The following is a 14,717-nucleotide window of genomic DNA, read 5'->3' as shown; positions in this document are numbered from 1 at the left end:
CATGGCATGTTGAGATAACAGATTCTGTCTCTGTCACTTTGTGAACCTCCTTCAACATGCAATCAATGTTGTGAATTCAAACAAGCTAATTAATGTGGTTTATGTTTCTTTGTTTGAATTAGTCTGTGTGATAAATGTATAAGTGTATATGTTTATTTTGAAGTATAAGGAACAGGAAGTAACCTGTCGTGGCTTTATCGCTAGTTAAATTATGATGTTATGAAGTTGAGACATCTGCTGTAAGAGCCCATTTTGTTTACGTTGTTCTTGAAAAACTGCACCGTACTGGCAAGTAAAAGGTTCACTTTTCACACTTGGTGTGTTCATTGCTCGAAGCTCCCACTACACAACAATCAGCAACCTCTCAAAAATTGGTCATGTGAGGCTCATTAAGTGGGTTTGTGAAGCTCCCAGCTGTAGAATGATCATCTGCTCTGAAAAACACATGGCTGAAGCTCTTCCTTTTCCTTCTTGATTAACTTAGAGTGTCGTGAGCCTTATACAAATAAGCTTGACCTTACTTGACTTCATGGTATAGTAAAGCAGGTCAAAGTCACTCAACCAGTCAGGTTGCTTCAACATGGTCTAAAGGAGGCTTCTTTGCAGGAAACAAAGGCATGGTAAAAGATTGTGACAGCCAATCTAATTTAACAAATTTCTGTATAAAAGCAGCTTCCTGATAGTGAATGGCTGGTAAGTTCATCCAGTTGTTGGTTGGACTGAAGACTGATGTCTTCTTTTATCCCTCATTATCTTTTACATTTTGTCCTCCATTTCCCCCCCTCCCTCCCTCCTTCCCTTCAGATCACTGGACCAGACCACCATTCATTCAGACCCAGTGGCGTTCTCCAGGCCCACCCAGGGACAAGTACTACCTACCCACTTATCAGTACACCCTCAGCCTCAGGCTCAACCCACCTCCGCTTCCCAGACTTCTCCCTGTCACCTAAGTGAAACAGCAGCTCTGCAGTACCACCAATGGGATCACAGAGAACGAGGCAAAGACAGAGAACACCCACTTACCCGTTTGGAAATCGCCCTTGCAGAGGTCCAGCAATGCACCATCTCTGACAGTGCGGTCTCTGGCAGTAACCATGGCAACAGTAGCCTAGCTGATGGCAGCCAGGGGCCTGCCCGTAGCCTGTCTGTCTTGGAGAAAGTGAGTCGTTTTGAGCGCCAGGAACGTGCCGGAAAGCTGCGTTGTCACAGCACAAACAACGCACACAACAAAGCCACTCAACTGAGGGTAAATCCAAGCACACTTAAAATCTGTAATCACCACGTTTATTTCCCCGAAAAGCTTTTCAAAGCCAACAATGAGCTCTCTCACTTAACACAGAAATGGCTGTGACTCTGCTTCACTGTTTAATGTTTTCTGATGTTGAATCAGATGAGTGAGAAAGGCCACAGCACCCCCTGTGGAGCAGATGACCTGAGAAACATGCTGGAGAAAAGCACCAATGGGACCAAAGCCCACAGAACTCTGAGCTACAGAGGAGGGAGCAGTGACCACATGAAATACAGGTAAAGGGCTGCAGATAACTGTTACAAATATAGCTAAAACTTTTACACTGCATCAGATCTCAATAATCCCAAAAAATGTCTTCAAAATTAATATATTGATCACAATTCCAGCCTATGGACACATTTGCATTCACTTAACTCCCTATCAAAAGGCAGCTATATTTGTGTGTGGTTTAGGACCCCAACAGATCCCAGTTCAGCTCTCCAAAGGAGTCGCAGCAGCTTCCAGCTGGATGAATCCAGTGACAGCAGCAAAGACTTCCCCCAGAGACAGGACATGCAGGAGATGCTAGGCTCCATGCAGGATACATCCTCCAACAGGTCAGACTCCTTTAGTAGTTTAGGGTACTCCAACAAGAGTCTTCCCCCTACATCAGAGTGTTTCAGCAGGTCAGAGTCCTTCAGCGAGTCAGAGTCCTTCCTCAGATCATAGTAGCTCAGCAAGTTAGAGTACTCCAACAGATTAGAGTTCAACCTTTCGACAGCTCAGTGTGCTGAGTCTCTCTGAGCTATCCTGACATTGTAAACTTGTCTCTAATCAGATCTTACAGGGAATCTTTGAAAGACGCCCAGTCAAAGGTCCTGCGGTCCACCTCCTTCAGACGGAGAGACCTCAGCTCCTCAGTCAGCCCTCCTCCTGCAGCTCCTCCTCCTGTGTCCTCCCCCAGCAGCCATCAGCCTCCACCTGTCCCTGGCAAGCTTTACTCCCTGGAGAAAAAAGGCCCCAAAACTATGCCAAAACCACAGGGCATCATCATAACAGCAAAGTCGCCACCACTGGTCACTTCCCCTCACACCCCAAAGGAGCGACATGTGGTTAGCCCGGAGATTCGAGGCACGAGCCCCCCAGCTCTCCCCAGCATTCCGGCAGTGGGACCTCCTGCTCTGATTCGGATTTGCGGCCGCAAGCGCCTGGCGGCAGACCAAAAGAAGCGCTCGTACTCAGAGCCAGAAAACATGAATGAGGTTGGGGTTTCAGACACTGAGACTGCTGCCCTCTTCAGGCGTGGAGGAGGTAAATAAGAAAACGCTACAAAAGCAGATTGAAAACAGTTGTTGCACTACACCCTTTTCTACCCTGATGGTAACTAAACTCTCTCATTAACGAACACAAGATCTTCAAATAATCAGGTCAATATTGTGAATGGCACTGATTAGTGTTAGCCATCATATGATTCAGGGGAACCTACCCTTTCTAGTGCTGTGTGAAGTCACCATCTTGCATTTGACATATTAGGAAAAAACTTGTCATTGAGAATCTCATGGTTCAGACACAATTTAAAGCTTGTTTCTATCATAAATGGTTCAAAAGGTATTTAATGTTTTGTAGAACATGTGCATGTGTAGTATCAATGCTGTGCTCAGTTTGTAGGGGTTAGGCTTTAGCTCTGAGCTCACTAAGGCTAAGTTTTGGGAGAATCAGGCTTTGTATTGAACCTAAATACTTTTCGAGTACTGACCGAAATGCATCTTTAGCACCAAGTTTTGAAGAGCATGATGCTAATGTCGAAGGCCAGGAAAGATTTTTAGTGTTGTATACATTTTGGTGAAGAATTCACATGCTGATTAACTACAACTGAAGTAGTTGGATGAGGCATATAACCATGAGGTGGTACTTCTAAAAGATAAATGAATATGGAAAAAAATTAAACTTGTGTGGTGGGTTTGCATCACAGAAACACTTGGGGATGTTGACAGTTCTGGCCACCACTGAGCTTCTATTTGGAAGTTGTTCACAAAATAAATTAGCTTGATAAGAATGTCGGTGTTGTGATTGATCAGTATCTAGTATGGAACATGGGAAATGTACGTGGCTAAACGTGGGCAAAAACCCTGATCTCCCTGTCTGTCAGAGACCAGTGTGGCAGACCGGCGGAAGATGTTTGAACTTGCAGCAAGTTGTGTCAGGGGTGGGCCTACCCAGAACGCCACGTCAAGGCCTGACCTACGACAGCTTCAGCAGGATGCTCTTGCAGAGTACTTGGAGAGGAAGAGAGGTATAAAGAGAGATGAGGGAGGAAAGAGGAGTGGACCAAGGCCTCGCAGTGCTTATCTACAACCTGAGAACAGCAACCATACAGGTGGGTGGAGGGAGGGAGTAATAAAGTATGTGGATAGACAGAAGGAAAAAACTGTGTGTGAGAGTGGATGAAGGATAGACATCAGATAAAGCAAATATTCAATTGAGAGACTGAGAGAGAAATAGGTAAATTAATCGGATCATTGCTTTTTTCTGTCCTCTTTACCCCCCTACTCTCCTTCCTTCTGCCTCCTCCTGTTACTCAGAAACCCTCAGCCTCTCCTCTGCCTCCAGCCTGCTTTCCCTCCAGGACTCTGGCTCAGAAAGAAACTTCTATTGGGAGAGGCGTCTCTGCTCCACTCTTCCTTCTGGAGCCAACCTGCGCAACCTCCAGTCCAACATCTTCTACCCTGGTAGGGTGACAACTCCAAGGCCTCCAGCGCACCCACCACACAGGTAACCAAAACTCGACATCTGCTGCAACTAACTCTTCTTACCATACTGTGGCTTCAGGATTGCAATGTCAGGCTGTCAGTCAGTCACAACTTTAGTTCAGACCAAAATATCTCGATAACGTGGATTGCCACAGAGTTTGATACATTCATGTTCACCACCTGACGAATTATAATAACAAGATGATAATTTAAATATAATTATATTAACATTTACATTTTAATGTGAAGTTCAACTATTACATCATTATTAAAGTTTAATAATTATGGTTTTTCCTGGTTTTCTTTCCCCAGTGCTCCTCCTGGCTCCCCTCCTGAGATCCAGGCCAAGATCCTCCAGGGTCATACCCCAGAAGCAGGTCTCAGCAGACACAGTCAATCTTTGAGCAGAGACCCAGGCCTGCCACACCAGCAGCAGGATGCAGAGTCTCAACTCAGCCTGGGACTGTCCAAGCAGCTGAATGGGGCTCTGCAGAGGGCATGGTCTGATCAGAGCTCCGGGAAATCGACATCTGCTGAGGATCTCCTGGAACGATCTGAGGAGAGACAGACGAGTCCGCAACACTACCGCTCCTGCTCTTCCCCAGCTGTGGAAGCACTAAACCAGGTAACACTGGGCTCACATTTTAATTGCAATTATTGCAGCCCACAGTTACCGAATTTACTGTGGGTTTTCTGAAAAAATTTATTTTATGCCTTTTGTTTTATTTGTAGGAATGTGTACATCAGTAGGAGAACTATCATATACTAATGAAATTACATAATCAGAAGATGAAATTAGTTATAATGCATATGTTTATAATGTTTCAACTTTGGCCGTCCATGATTATACATTATATAATGATCAAAAATGCTAAATTTAGCTCACAATTGTGAGATGACTTTCCAGAGTAGTATAAAAAACCACTGCTGTGGCGTCTTCAAATTCACTTATCTATCTTTTATCTTTCAACTTGGTGCACTCTGTGTTTATGTAACTTTCTGAAACTAATGATCCAACAATCACAGCCACTCCACACCATCACTGGCCAACTGTTAACTCTCTTTATAGCTCTTGTTTTTTTTTTGTTACCCAACTATAGCCGCGTTTCCACCGCAGGAACTTTCCCCAGGAACCAAGAACCTTTTGAGGAACTATTTTGACCGCAGTAACCAGGATCTAAATTTAGTTCTGGGGTTAATTGATCGACCCCCAAAAAAGTCCCTGGTTGGGGGGTAGTACTTTCCAAATGTTCAGGAACTTTGGGGGGGTGTGGTCTGCAGTGCTGAACATTTCTGACTGGTCGAGTACTCGTTGCATTGTATTTCACCCGCCATGTTTAAAAGTCTGCAGCGAGCAAACACATTTTCCACAGACCAAAATAGGTCCAGGAGAAGGTAAAAAAAACTGAAACAGGACTTCAAAAAGATAAAGGACCACAACAACCTGAGTGGCTAGGGTCGACACTCGTCATGTAAAATACGGGATCGTCCTGTATTATGTATGTATATGTTCCTTCCTGTATTGAATATATACGGGACACAATTTGTCCTGTATTTTCGTTCATGTTGTATCCTCGAAGTGCTGTGAATAATGTAATGTCAAGTAATAATTTTGCATAATCTTCCCAAGACTTTAGGCTGCGGTGGAAACGCAAACAACAATGGGCCACAGGAACCTTTTAGTTCCTGAAGTACCCAGAACTTAAAGTTCCGGGTACTTCCTGGTATGGCAATAGCCATGAGAGAACAAATCATGATGGCAATGAAAATAACTGCCCAATCAGAGGTGAGCATGTACAGCATGCTCAACACTAAACACACCTGCAGCTTTCAGGCTTGTGAACATGTGCTGACCGATAAATCACATTTTCATCGTCATAACAATATGAACATGTGCAACAACACATCATAAAAGACTGAGAGATGAATTAGACAAAAATGTATTTACACATGCCATGCAGACAGTGCCTGAGCTAGATGAGCTGGGAAAAAATACTTTGTTTAGTGTCAGGCTGCTGCCTCTCTCTCACACACACACAGCGACAGCACAGAGGCGGTGGTAGAGACCAGTGAGGAGTAAACTTTTTACTGGAGCTAACAACATCTATGGTCGTAGCTCTGTGAGTGTCATCATATCCTTTGTGAATAAAAAAGCAATTAGCCTCCTTCATCACACCACCTGTTCAACAAGATTTAAACATGTAGAAAGCTGCATTTTAAACTTCTCCCATACACTGTTGTTTGTTTTACATGAGCGCAATGGCTAACGTTAAGCTAATCATGAACTTTTACAAGTTAAAAGGAACGTTTTCTGTGTGTAGACTGCAGCTTCATTTGCCACAAACATTTGTTAAACTATAACTACAGTCCGAGACAGTAGCCCCCCCCGGCTGTGTTACCTGCAGCAGATAGAGGAGGACAGACAAGATGACTGATAGTGACCTTTGTCTGTGTTCTTCATTCAGCTTCACTCAGCAAAACTGTAAATGCACACTTCAATATTCGTTTATTTATAGCTAAATCGTCATTGCAGTATTGAACAGTGTTATCACGCATTGCAAATTTTCCTCATCGTGCAGACCTATTGTGAACTCCACCCAACACTGAGGAATAATCCACAAATTAATATATTTCCAATGAATAATGATACATTTCCTAGCTGCCAATAGGACAAAACCCTAGTGTATATGTTTTATGTGATTTTCAACTGTGTCATCTTCTAACACCTAATAACAAGATCAAGAATTTAAAAATATATCATAATATTTTCAAAATATGGATAGACAATCCCAAGACTTTGCTGCAACACCATTCATCTTTAATGAAATACATCAGCAACTTGAATGGATTGCCAAGACAAAGATGGGCATGGTCCTTTTTGGCATTATCATATATTTTATATATAACAACATTTTGCTGTTGGGGGACATTTGGAATTTCCCAGAATCCTCCCAGTTTCCTGTGAGGTGCCAGAGAGCCGGGGATGGGGGCTGGGCTTTGTCCGATGTGGATGATGGCAAAGATAACACACACACACACACACACACACACACACACACACACACACACACACACACAGCTGCATTGTTTTTGGATTAATGGTCAAAAAGAATTTGCATCAGCAGTCATAATGGTGTTTTTGCACATGGTGAATAACCACACTGTACAGTTTACATTATTGAAAATCAACTGGAAAAAGACGTGATGAGTATATGTGTATGTCATATTCTCCTTCTCCTCTAATTGTCCTTGAATGCAACACAGACCACTTGTTTGATTTTGATATAATACAGTGTGTACTCTGTGATGGACTGGTATTTCAAGTTGTGATTCCTTTTAATGTAAATTTTAGTACATCAAACAGACATGTTAAGCTTATGGTAGACAGGCTCAAACTCAGCTCAGTGGAGAATCAGCAGACCCTACAGGCCTGTGTGTGCGTGTGTGTGTGTGTGTGTGTGTGTGTGTGTGAGATAAAGTCTGTGGTCAGACATGTGATTGCTGATGCCAAAGTCTGGATTTATTTTTTTTAAATGGGTCAGAGAAACAGCAATACTCAGGAATACTAGGAATACTTAGTGTTTAATGAGTGTTAAAGTAACTTTTATTCAAAAAGCCCAAAGGTACAAGCTATAAACCATTCATAAATCCTTTATAAGGGTTGTTCTATTGTAAAGTGGCACCAAAAAATCAAATATTATTGCAGTATAAAGTACCGTATATGATTAGCTGATAATGTGTTCTGTCTCAGAACTTTGAGTGTATTTCCCCCTTAATTTGTACCAAATCATATTCCTTTCAGAAACTGTCTGATGAAACTATTCTGAAATGATTCCGTCCCTAAATAAAGCCTCATCATGATAACATACCTTAAAGGAGAGTTAAGTAGGGGAAAAAGATTGACACATTACAAAAGCGCACTTAAGATTGCCAATCCCCACAATGATATGAATTAGGAATGGTATGAAATATGACTACAATATGACCTCATAAAGGCAGAATTAACAACAGCATTAGATTATCTTCCAGTTTTAAAAGAACTTTGTCTGTGTGTTTTAGGACTTCCGTCCAGGTGATATCAGGATGCTTGGTGTGTTCATGCCTGAACCAGGATGCTGGCGTCAAGCTGAGGACAGGTACCTCACATCTCCTAGTAGACCATATGATCATGTGACCAAACAACTGACCACAGCTTTACCTCATGGGTATAATTGGAAATGACAGATGAGAGACTTTGTCAGTCTCCTGTTATCATTTTTTTCATGTTCGTCAGTTCAGTGCAGTAAACTTTATTAGTGTATTTCAATTAAATGTGACTTAAGGACCTGCTGTTTGTTTGCTGATAAGAGTAACTGAAGGATCACAGGAATTCAGATCTGTTGCTGTACCAACTCTTTAGTTCTCTTCCATAATAGGTTGTGTGTGTGCGCACGCTTCAGGCTTTTTGCTATTTTAAAATCAACTGTGGCCTTATGAGTCCATGTTCCCTGCTGCTGACATCAGAGAGGAAAGATAGGAAGTAAGCAATGAGAACAAGGACGGAAAGGGAAAGAAAAGAATGAACAGGAGATGAAACAGAAGAAAAACAGAGAGGAGATTGAGTTAAAGGAAGAGATGAAGGAAGGCGATGAAAGGAGGAAAGTTACAGATGGGAAAAAAATGAAAAGAGGAAAGAAGGTGTTGGGAGAAAAGGAGAGGAAACAAGAAGAGGACAGGAGGAAGGAGAAGAGGAATAAGGGAGGAAATGAGAGGGAAGGAAAAGAGGGGGGTGTTAGAATAGGGAGTAAAACAAGCAGAGGCAAAGATGAGATGGGATGGAGAAGGTGAAACAACAAAGGATCGGAAGGGAAGAAGGACTAAGGGGAGGGAAGAGAGAGAGAGTGAAAGGAGATATCTGTAGGAAAAAGTGATGAAGGAGGTAGGTGAAAGGAATGAGACGGATAGAGGAGCTGAAAAGATCAAGGACAGGAGGTGAAAACAATAATATGTTCCTGCAGTACTGGAGATTGCAGATTCAGGACTACAGTTTCAGGACTATATTTCTTAGACCATAGTTCGCAAAAACTGCCAAAAAGGGTTATTCCGTCCAAATACTACTTTTTGTGTAAGTACTTTCTATCTTGTGGTTACATGTAGTTGCATGTTAGGATGTTTGTGTAATTTGCATAATTAACTTTAGCATTAGCATAATTAGGTAGTTATCGGATAAAATAAAGATGGAATCATATGCTATGGCCTGTGCAGTCACTAGATCTCGACCAGATATTTGAAAGGTTGGAGAGAGGCAAGACACAAGGACAATCTGGGTATAGATTCAAGATTATTATTATTATTGTATATATCTTTTATACAATAATAAACAATAACAAGGTGAACGACCCCCGCAAGTGTAACACTGACAAGTGGAGGTAAATGTGAAAGTGAAAATGTGACATGTGAAAGAACTTCAACAACGAGAGAGAGAGTGAGAGAGAGAAAGATAGAGAGCGAGCGAGCGAGCAAGAGATATGAATTGCTCATTACTCACAACATTAATACTAATTTAATACAAATTTCCCTGCTGCTATAATTTAGGAGTTAAATGTTGCTAATATAAGATTGTTCCTGCAGTAGCCTACACAAGGCTGCAGTTTCAGGACTAACAATAAAATTATATATCACTATGAATAATAATTCATAGTGATATATAATTTTATTGTATGAATAATAATTCATAGTGATACATAATTTTATTGTTATAAATATGGTAAATAGCTCAAATAATAAAGTAGTGACTTCACCACTCTTCACATATTTATTAATTTATTTATATTTAAGAGCTGTCATACACCACGATTGTTGTCCATTTTCTTACTGAAATGTTGTCGCAATGCGGACGCAAAAAACTAGGGTCCTCAAACTGCAGCCTCTGGTTCTGCAGGAACAACCTGCAGAGTCTAGAGAGAGGCGGAAAGGAATTGAGGAGAATAGAAGAGAAGAGGAGAGGAATTCAGGAGATGAAATATTTTTCTATGTGCTCTTATTTTTGATTGCATATTGTTAGATGTTGTTTTGTGGATGTTGTTTTGTTTTACCTTATGTACAATAACAGTAAATAAAGTGGAATGAACTCCTCTCAGACACTTCCATGACTTGAACTGAACAGTATAACTGTCTGCTTATCCGTCTGTTTATATGTTTCTGCCTCTCTTTAATTCTTTCATCATCTACCTTTCTTTCAGACCTGTAGATATCCAGGTGTCAGGGAGCCTTGTCTCTCCTCAACCATCCCAGAACAGTCTGAACACCGTCCAGCCTGAAGGACCTTTTCAAGGTTAGTAAAGAATTTTAAATTGTTTTGAAAAACCTGTCAAACTTGTAGCCTTGTAGACCCATTGAATTATTCTTTGATATTTGATTCATGGGTGTGTGATAACCGTTTACTCCTAGCACTGTGACTCCTCTTTGAATTTTCTCTCTTACTCTTTTTTGTGTTCTGATCCTAGACCCAGGCTCCTCCTTCATTCCTGTGACTCGTAGAGAGCGGCAAAGGAACATCGATCGCCAGCGAGCCCACAGCACCTCCACCTTGGCAGCCTCTGTTGGCCTGCCCTGCCCCTTCTTCCCACCTGGGACTCAGGATGGTAGTGGCACTGATTGGCAAGCTAGCGAGAGATTGAGCCTGGCCAACCTTGGTGCCATCACCTTCCCAGGCATACCGCAAACCAGCGCAGGTGATAGTGATGGCAGTAAGGGCGCTGCTGTCAACACCACTAGCTTTGATGAAACCCTTGTGATGTACAGACAAACAAGGCACAGTTTGAGTGATGCCAGCATATTAGAAAACACTGAAAAGGAGATGTATAGAGGGAGAGCCTACAGTCTAGAGATGAGAGGAGGGCATTCTGCAGAAAACCCCAAACAAGTTTCAGCAGTGATGGCAACACCCCTGTCCCATTCCCAGCTTGCACCCCCACCAGACAGGAAGGAAAGGAACTCTGTGTCATCTCCTTCCCCAACATCCCTATCATCCATCCGCCACCTGTCCTCACTGCGAATCTCTGAGTCCCGTCTCTTCAGCTCCACTGACCAGCAGCAACCTTTAGAAACCTCCACAGGTCTATCACAGGAGGACTTTGATGAGGTATTCCTCCAAAATCCTGCCTCTCTGTCACCTCCTCCACCAAGTATCATGGAGGACTTTCCTCCTCCTCTTCCTCCTCCTCCTCCCTTTGAGTTGGAGCAAGAAACTGGAAACCAGTCTGTGGAAAGGTTTGTTCAATATTTTTATATTTAAACCTGAATTAAATATTATATTATTATTTTCTACTGGATCTTTCTCTTCTTTTATTTCTCTGTTCTCTCTCCTGTATTCAGTCCAAGTTCTGAATTCTTAAACAACTCCAGCATTCCCACCAGAGAGTCATCCCTTCCCATCCCTCCAACATCCATTTCCTCCTCTGTTTTCCCTCCGCCTGTGCTCTCCACCATCAGCACATTTACCACAACTGAGGACAGCCTAGGTTTTGAGTACCAGCCCCTTCCTAAGAGGGAAAAGACATCTGAGGAGCTGCAAGTGGAGGCGCTGGCTCGGCAGCTGGTGGGTACCTATAGTCAGCAGAATACCTTGAATAAATGTCGCTGTAGTGAGGTCCAACTCTACATTTGTCCAAATAGTTCCGACCCAACCTATGTTATTCTGACCTTGCTATTATCTTTGTCATCATGTCTTTGTTCTTGTCACTAGTTTTCACTCTATCTTTGGCTTCAACCTATTTTTGACCTTTGTTCTGTCTTTACCTTGATCAGTGTAATTCTCACTCTACCTTTGCCATCAACACCAACACTGCATTTGGAATTGTACATAGTCCTGCCTCTATATTTGTTGTAGTATCTAGTTCTGACTGTCTTTGTTTTACTTAATTGTGACTTCACTTTTATCTTCATATCTAGTTCCTTTTTGTACCTAAATAAGACTCCAACTAGTTAATTAGTTAATTTTGTTATCATACCTTAATCTGTCATAGTCAGTTTACCAAGTTATGACTCTACATTCATCATACTTAGTTTGTCTTTGTGCCAAGTTCTGGCTCTACCTTTGTCATACCCAGTTGTGACCCTGCCTTTGTTGTTGTACTTCTAATTATTCAATTTTCATTGTATCCAGGTGTTGCAGGACAGCTCTCTGGTGCCCCTCCTGGACACATGGGGGGCTAAATCCACTGTTGAGCTGATGGAGGAGATCTTTCCAAACAGTAAATTAGCTGATAAATCACAATGGCAGCACAGGGGCAGGTAATTCTGACATCACATGTGTTTTGTCTTTGAATATTCTTAAACCATATCAGTGATATTTTTAACACTAAGACACTGAGTTTTGTTATAAACAATTTTAATTTCTTTCCCTCCAAACCATTTAAACGGGAAATGGAAGAGCTTTTTGAATAAAATACACTGCTGGTTTAACCACGCTGGTTTGTTTGTAATGTACACGTAGATGTGCAGATGAATCATACATGCTGTAATCATTACAACTGCTCTGGCACTCTCCACCTTGTTAGTTAGAACAACAGGAAAATGCAGGAGACTAGCTTTCAAACAAGAATCTGACTGATAATGTAGTTAAATGCTGAAGGAGAATCTCACTGAATTTCCTTTGAAGTGCTTTATGTAAAACAAGGATAAAGACATCCATGTTGACTGTTTATTTCACCACACTAAAACTAAAATTGCAAAAGGTGGGATTTATGTAACTAAAGTATAAGATGAACCTTTGGGGGAAATGATATCCTGTAAACCAACATTATCATTCTTCTTGTGTTGACTGACAGTCTCCTCTTATCTGCTGCTAACACAGAGAAGAAACAAACCTCTGCCATCTGTGCATGTTGTGGCATTTGAAGTCAACGACATCTTAAATGTGTTTTGGTTTGCTGGTGAACATCATGTTCAGGGAAGGAATTTTTGTGTCTGTTGCATTGTCAGCCAAGAGTCGCAGGAATAGTTTTTTGTTTGATCGTTGTGAAACTCTTGCAGCTACATGCTTGTAATGTTGTGTTCAAGCACAATTCCTCCAAGTTGAGAAGTTGGTACAAATTATTAATTCAAATATATTTTTGCTTCAAATAATAAGACCAAATATGATAAGATGATAAAGCCAAGTTGGTACTGGTGGTTGACAGGTCTAGAACCATAAAGGTGGAAATATGATTTCCTGTTGACTAAGCGTTGAAGGTAGTCAGTGAGTCAGGACAGGAGAGACCAGACAAACCTGATCAACACTTCCCAACATGTAAGAGTCACAGGTTTCATTGTCTACATAAGGCTGCAGTTTGTCCTTTTATCTTGTTTCATTTGGATCCTCATGTTGGTTGAAGTGACAGAAATGTAAACAGAAAGACAGGAGGCTCCCTGCAGTATGACCAGCTGAACAACACTGACACTTTGTGGCCAGAGTTGGTATTTGAGGGACGTGCCTGTCAATTAAAATGTTATAGCATCACTCCTGTCTCATCCTGGTGTGGGTTTCTAATGTGAACTTTATAAAACACAGACTCATTCCCATTAGTCTGTTTTTGTAAAATCAAAGAAATACTAGAATGACAGATCAGGAAGAAATGGTACAAAAAAAGAATTTTAAATTTAAGTTTTTAAATAGTTGCCCCCCCCCCCCCCCAGGATCCAAGATGGCATCTGCAATTCTGCTCCAAGGGCAGCAACGGATGGAGGGACAGTGACCAATTTGGATGAGGTTGAGAAAGACCTCAACACCAGAAAGGTACAAAAGAAAAGTATTCTTATTTAACTCTTCACTTGTATTATTATTAGTGCCACGGGTGTTCAGCTCCGAGGCACTCCTCTACAGCTAGAATAGCTGAGAGGAGTGCCTCGGGGCAGAGCCCTATTAATCTTCTGTTTCGGGTTTATTATTCTTCCGCCAAATTTCGGCGCGTAACTCGTCCCGCAGCTTTGAGAAAACCCCGGTAATATATACATCAAAACGTGCGTCTTGATCCCGCAAGGGGTGCTATGACTTTTGGTGTTAAAATTCCAATTTTTCCCAAAGTTATTCCCAAAAAACTGGGAATAAATAATGCATTAGAAATGCATTGGAATTTTCTTTAGAAACCCACCTTTTTTCGACAAAATTGCACCTTTTTGCTGAGTCACCCAGCTCTCTCATACCTGCACGTAGAAATGTGATTCAAACTGTAAAACGGAGGAAAACTTCTGTTCTCTCAAAAAGATAGGAACTGTTTTTACATAACATGTAAACTTTTCACACTGTGTGTACTGTTACACCCAGTGTGACTCCTGTCGTGTACTGGGATTCACAGCCAGCTAAACTCTTTATGGACATCATGACCTCCAAGGAACAGGCAAGCAGTTGTGGTTGGACAGGTTTAATGCCAAAAATTGTGAAATTATATTGCCAGTACAAGGGCAAAACAAACAGCTGGACGACTGAGTATCTCTCATTATGAAGCAGAAAATAAAAACTTCCAGGTACCTCACTTCCTGTAAATCACACAGGTAAATAAACGCACTGCGCCCTCTATAGGCGAAAAGGTGCTACTGCAACTGCAGGCACAAACAGTTCCAACACACTCCTCGCCTGGCATTATTTCAAAAATGCCACAATAACAAATTCACATAATCTCAGGAGATAAGAGAAGAATACACTCAGAAATAGGTCTGAAGAAGGTCTTTTTAGTCTTGTTGTGGGTAATCTTGACTTCCACCTTCCTGACAACTCCATC

At 41.7% G+C, this 14,717-nt stretch overlaps 1 protein-coding gene across 8 annotated transcripts in view; it reads left to right on the top strand.

Moving 5' to 3' along the window:
• The window catches only part of shroom3 (shroom family member 3), an 84,144-nt gene that overhangs the window by 55,106 nt on the left and 14,321 nt on the right, over positions 1 to 14,717 (top strand). For all 8 annotated transcript variants that reach the window (XR_008830319.1, XM_056403928.1, XM_056403925.1 and 5 more), the window contains 13 exons: positions 805 to 1,246; positions 1,391 to 1,524; positions 1,702 to 1,845; positions 2,067 to 2,539; positions 3,378 to 3,605; positions 3,811 to 4,000; positions 4,291 to 4,603; positions 8,038 to 8,114; positions 10,200 to 10,291; positions 10,464 to 11,229; positions 11,335 to 11,557; positions 12,125 to 12,252; positions 13,636 to 13,735. Coding sequence is in view for 7 of the 8 variants with exons in the window: in XM_056403928.1 (XP_056259903.1) it covers positions 805 to 1,246; positions 1,391 to 1,524; positions 1,702 to 1,845; positions 2,067 to 2,539; positions 3,378 to 3,605; positions 3,811 to 4,000; positions 4,291 to 4,603; positions 8,038 to 8,114; positions 10,200 to 10,291; positions 10,464 to 11,229; positions 11,335 to 11,557; positions 12,125 to 12,252; positions 13,636 to 13,735 (3,310 nt within the window). In the remaining variant the exon portion in view is untranslated. The remainder of the gene's footprint in view (positions 1 to 804; positions 1,247 to 1,390; positions 1,525 to 1,701; positions 1,846 to 2,066; positions 2,540 to 3,377; positions 3,606 to 3,810; positions 4,001 to 4,290; positions 4,604 to 8,037; positions 8,115 to 10,199; positions 10,292 to 10,463; positions 11,230 to 11,334; positions 11,558 to 12,124; positions 12,253 to 13,635; positions 13,736 to 14,717) is intronic.

This window comes from Seriola aureovittata, chromosome 18 (assembly GCF_021018895.1).
Source record: "Seriola aureovittata isolate HTS-2021-v1 ecotype China chromosome 18, ASM2101889v1, whole genome shotgun sequence".
Taxonomy (NCBI): Eukaryota; Metazoa; Chordata; class Actinopteri; order Carangiformes; family Carangidae; genus Seriola; species Seriola aureovittata.
This window is presented reverse-complemented; position numbering and strand designations above follow the sequence as displayed.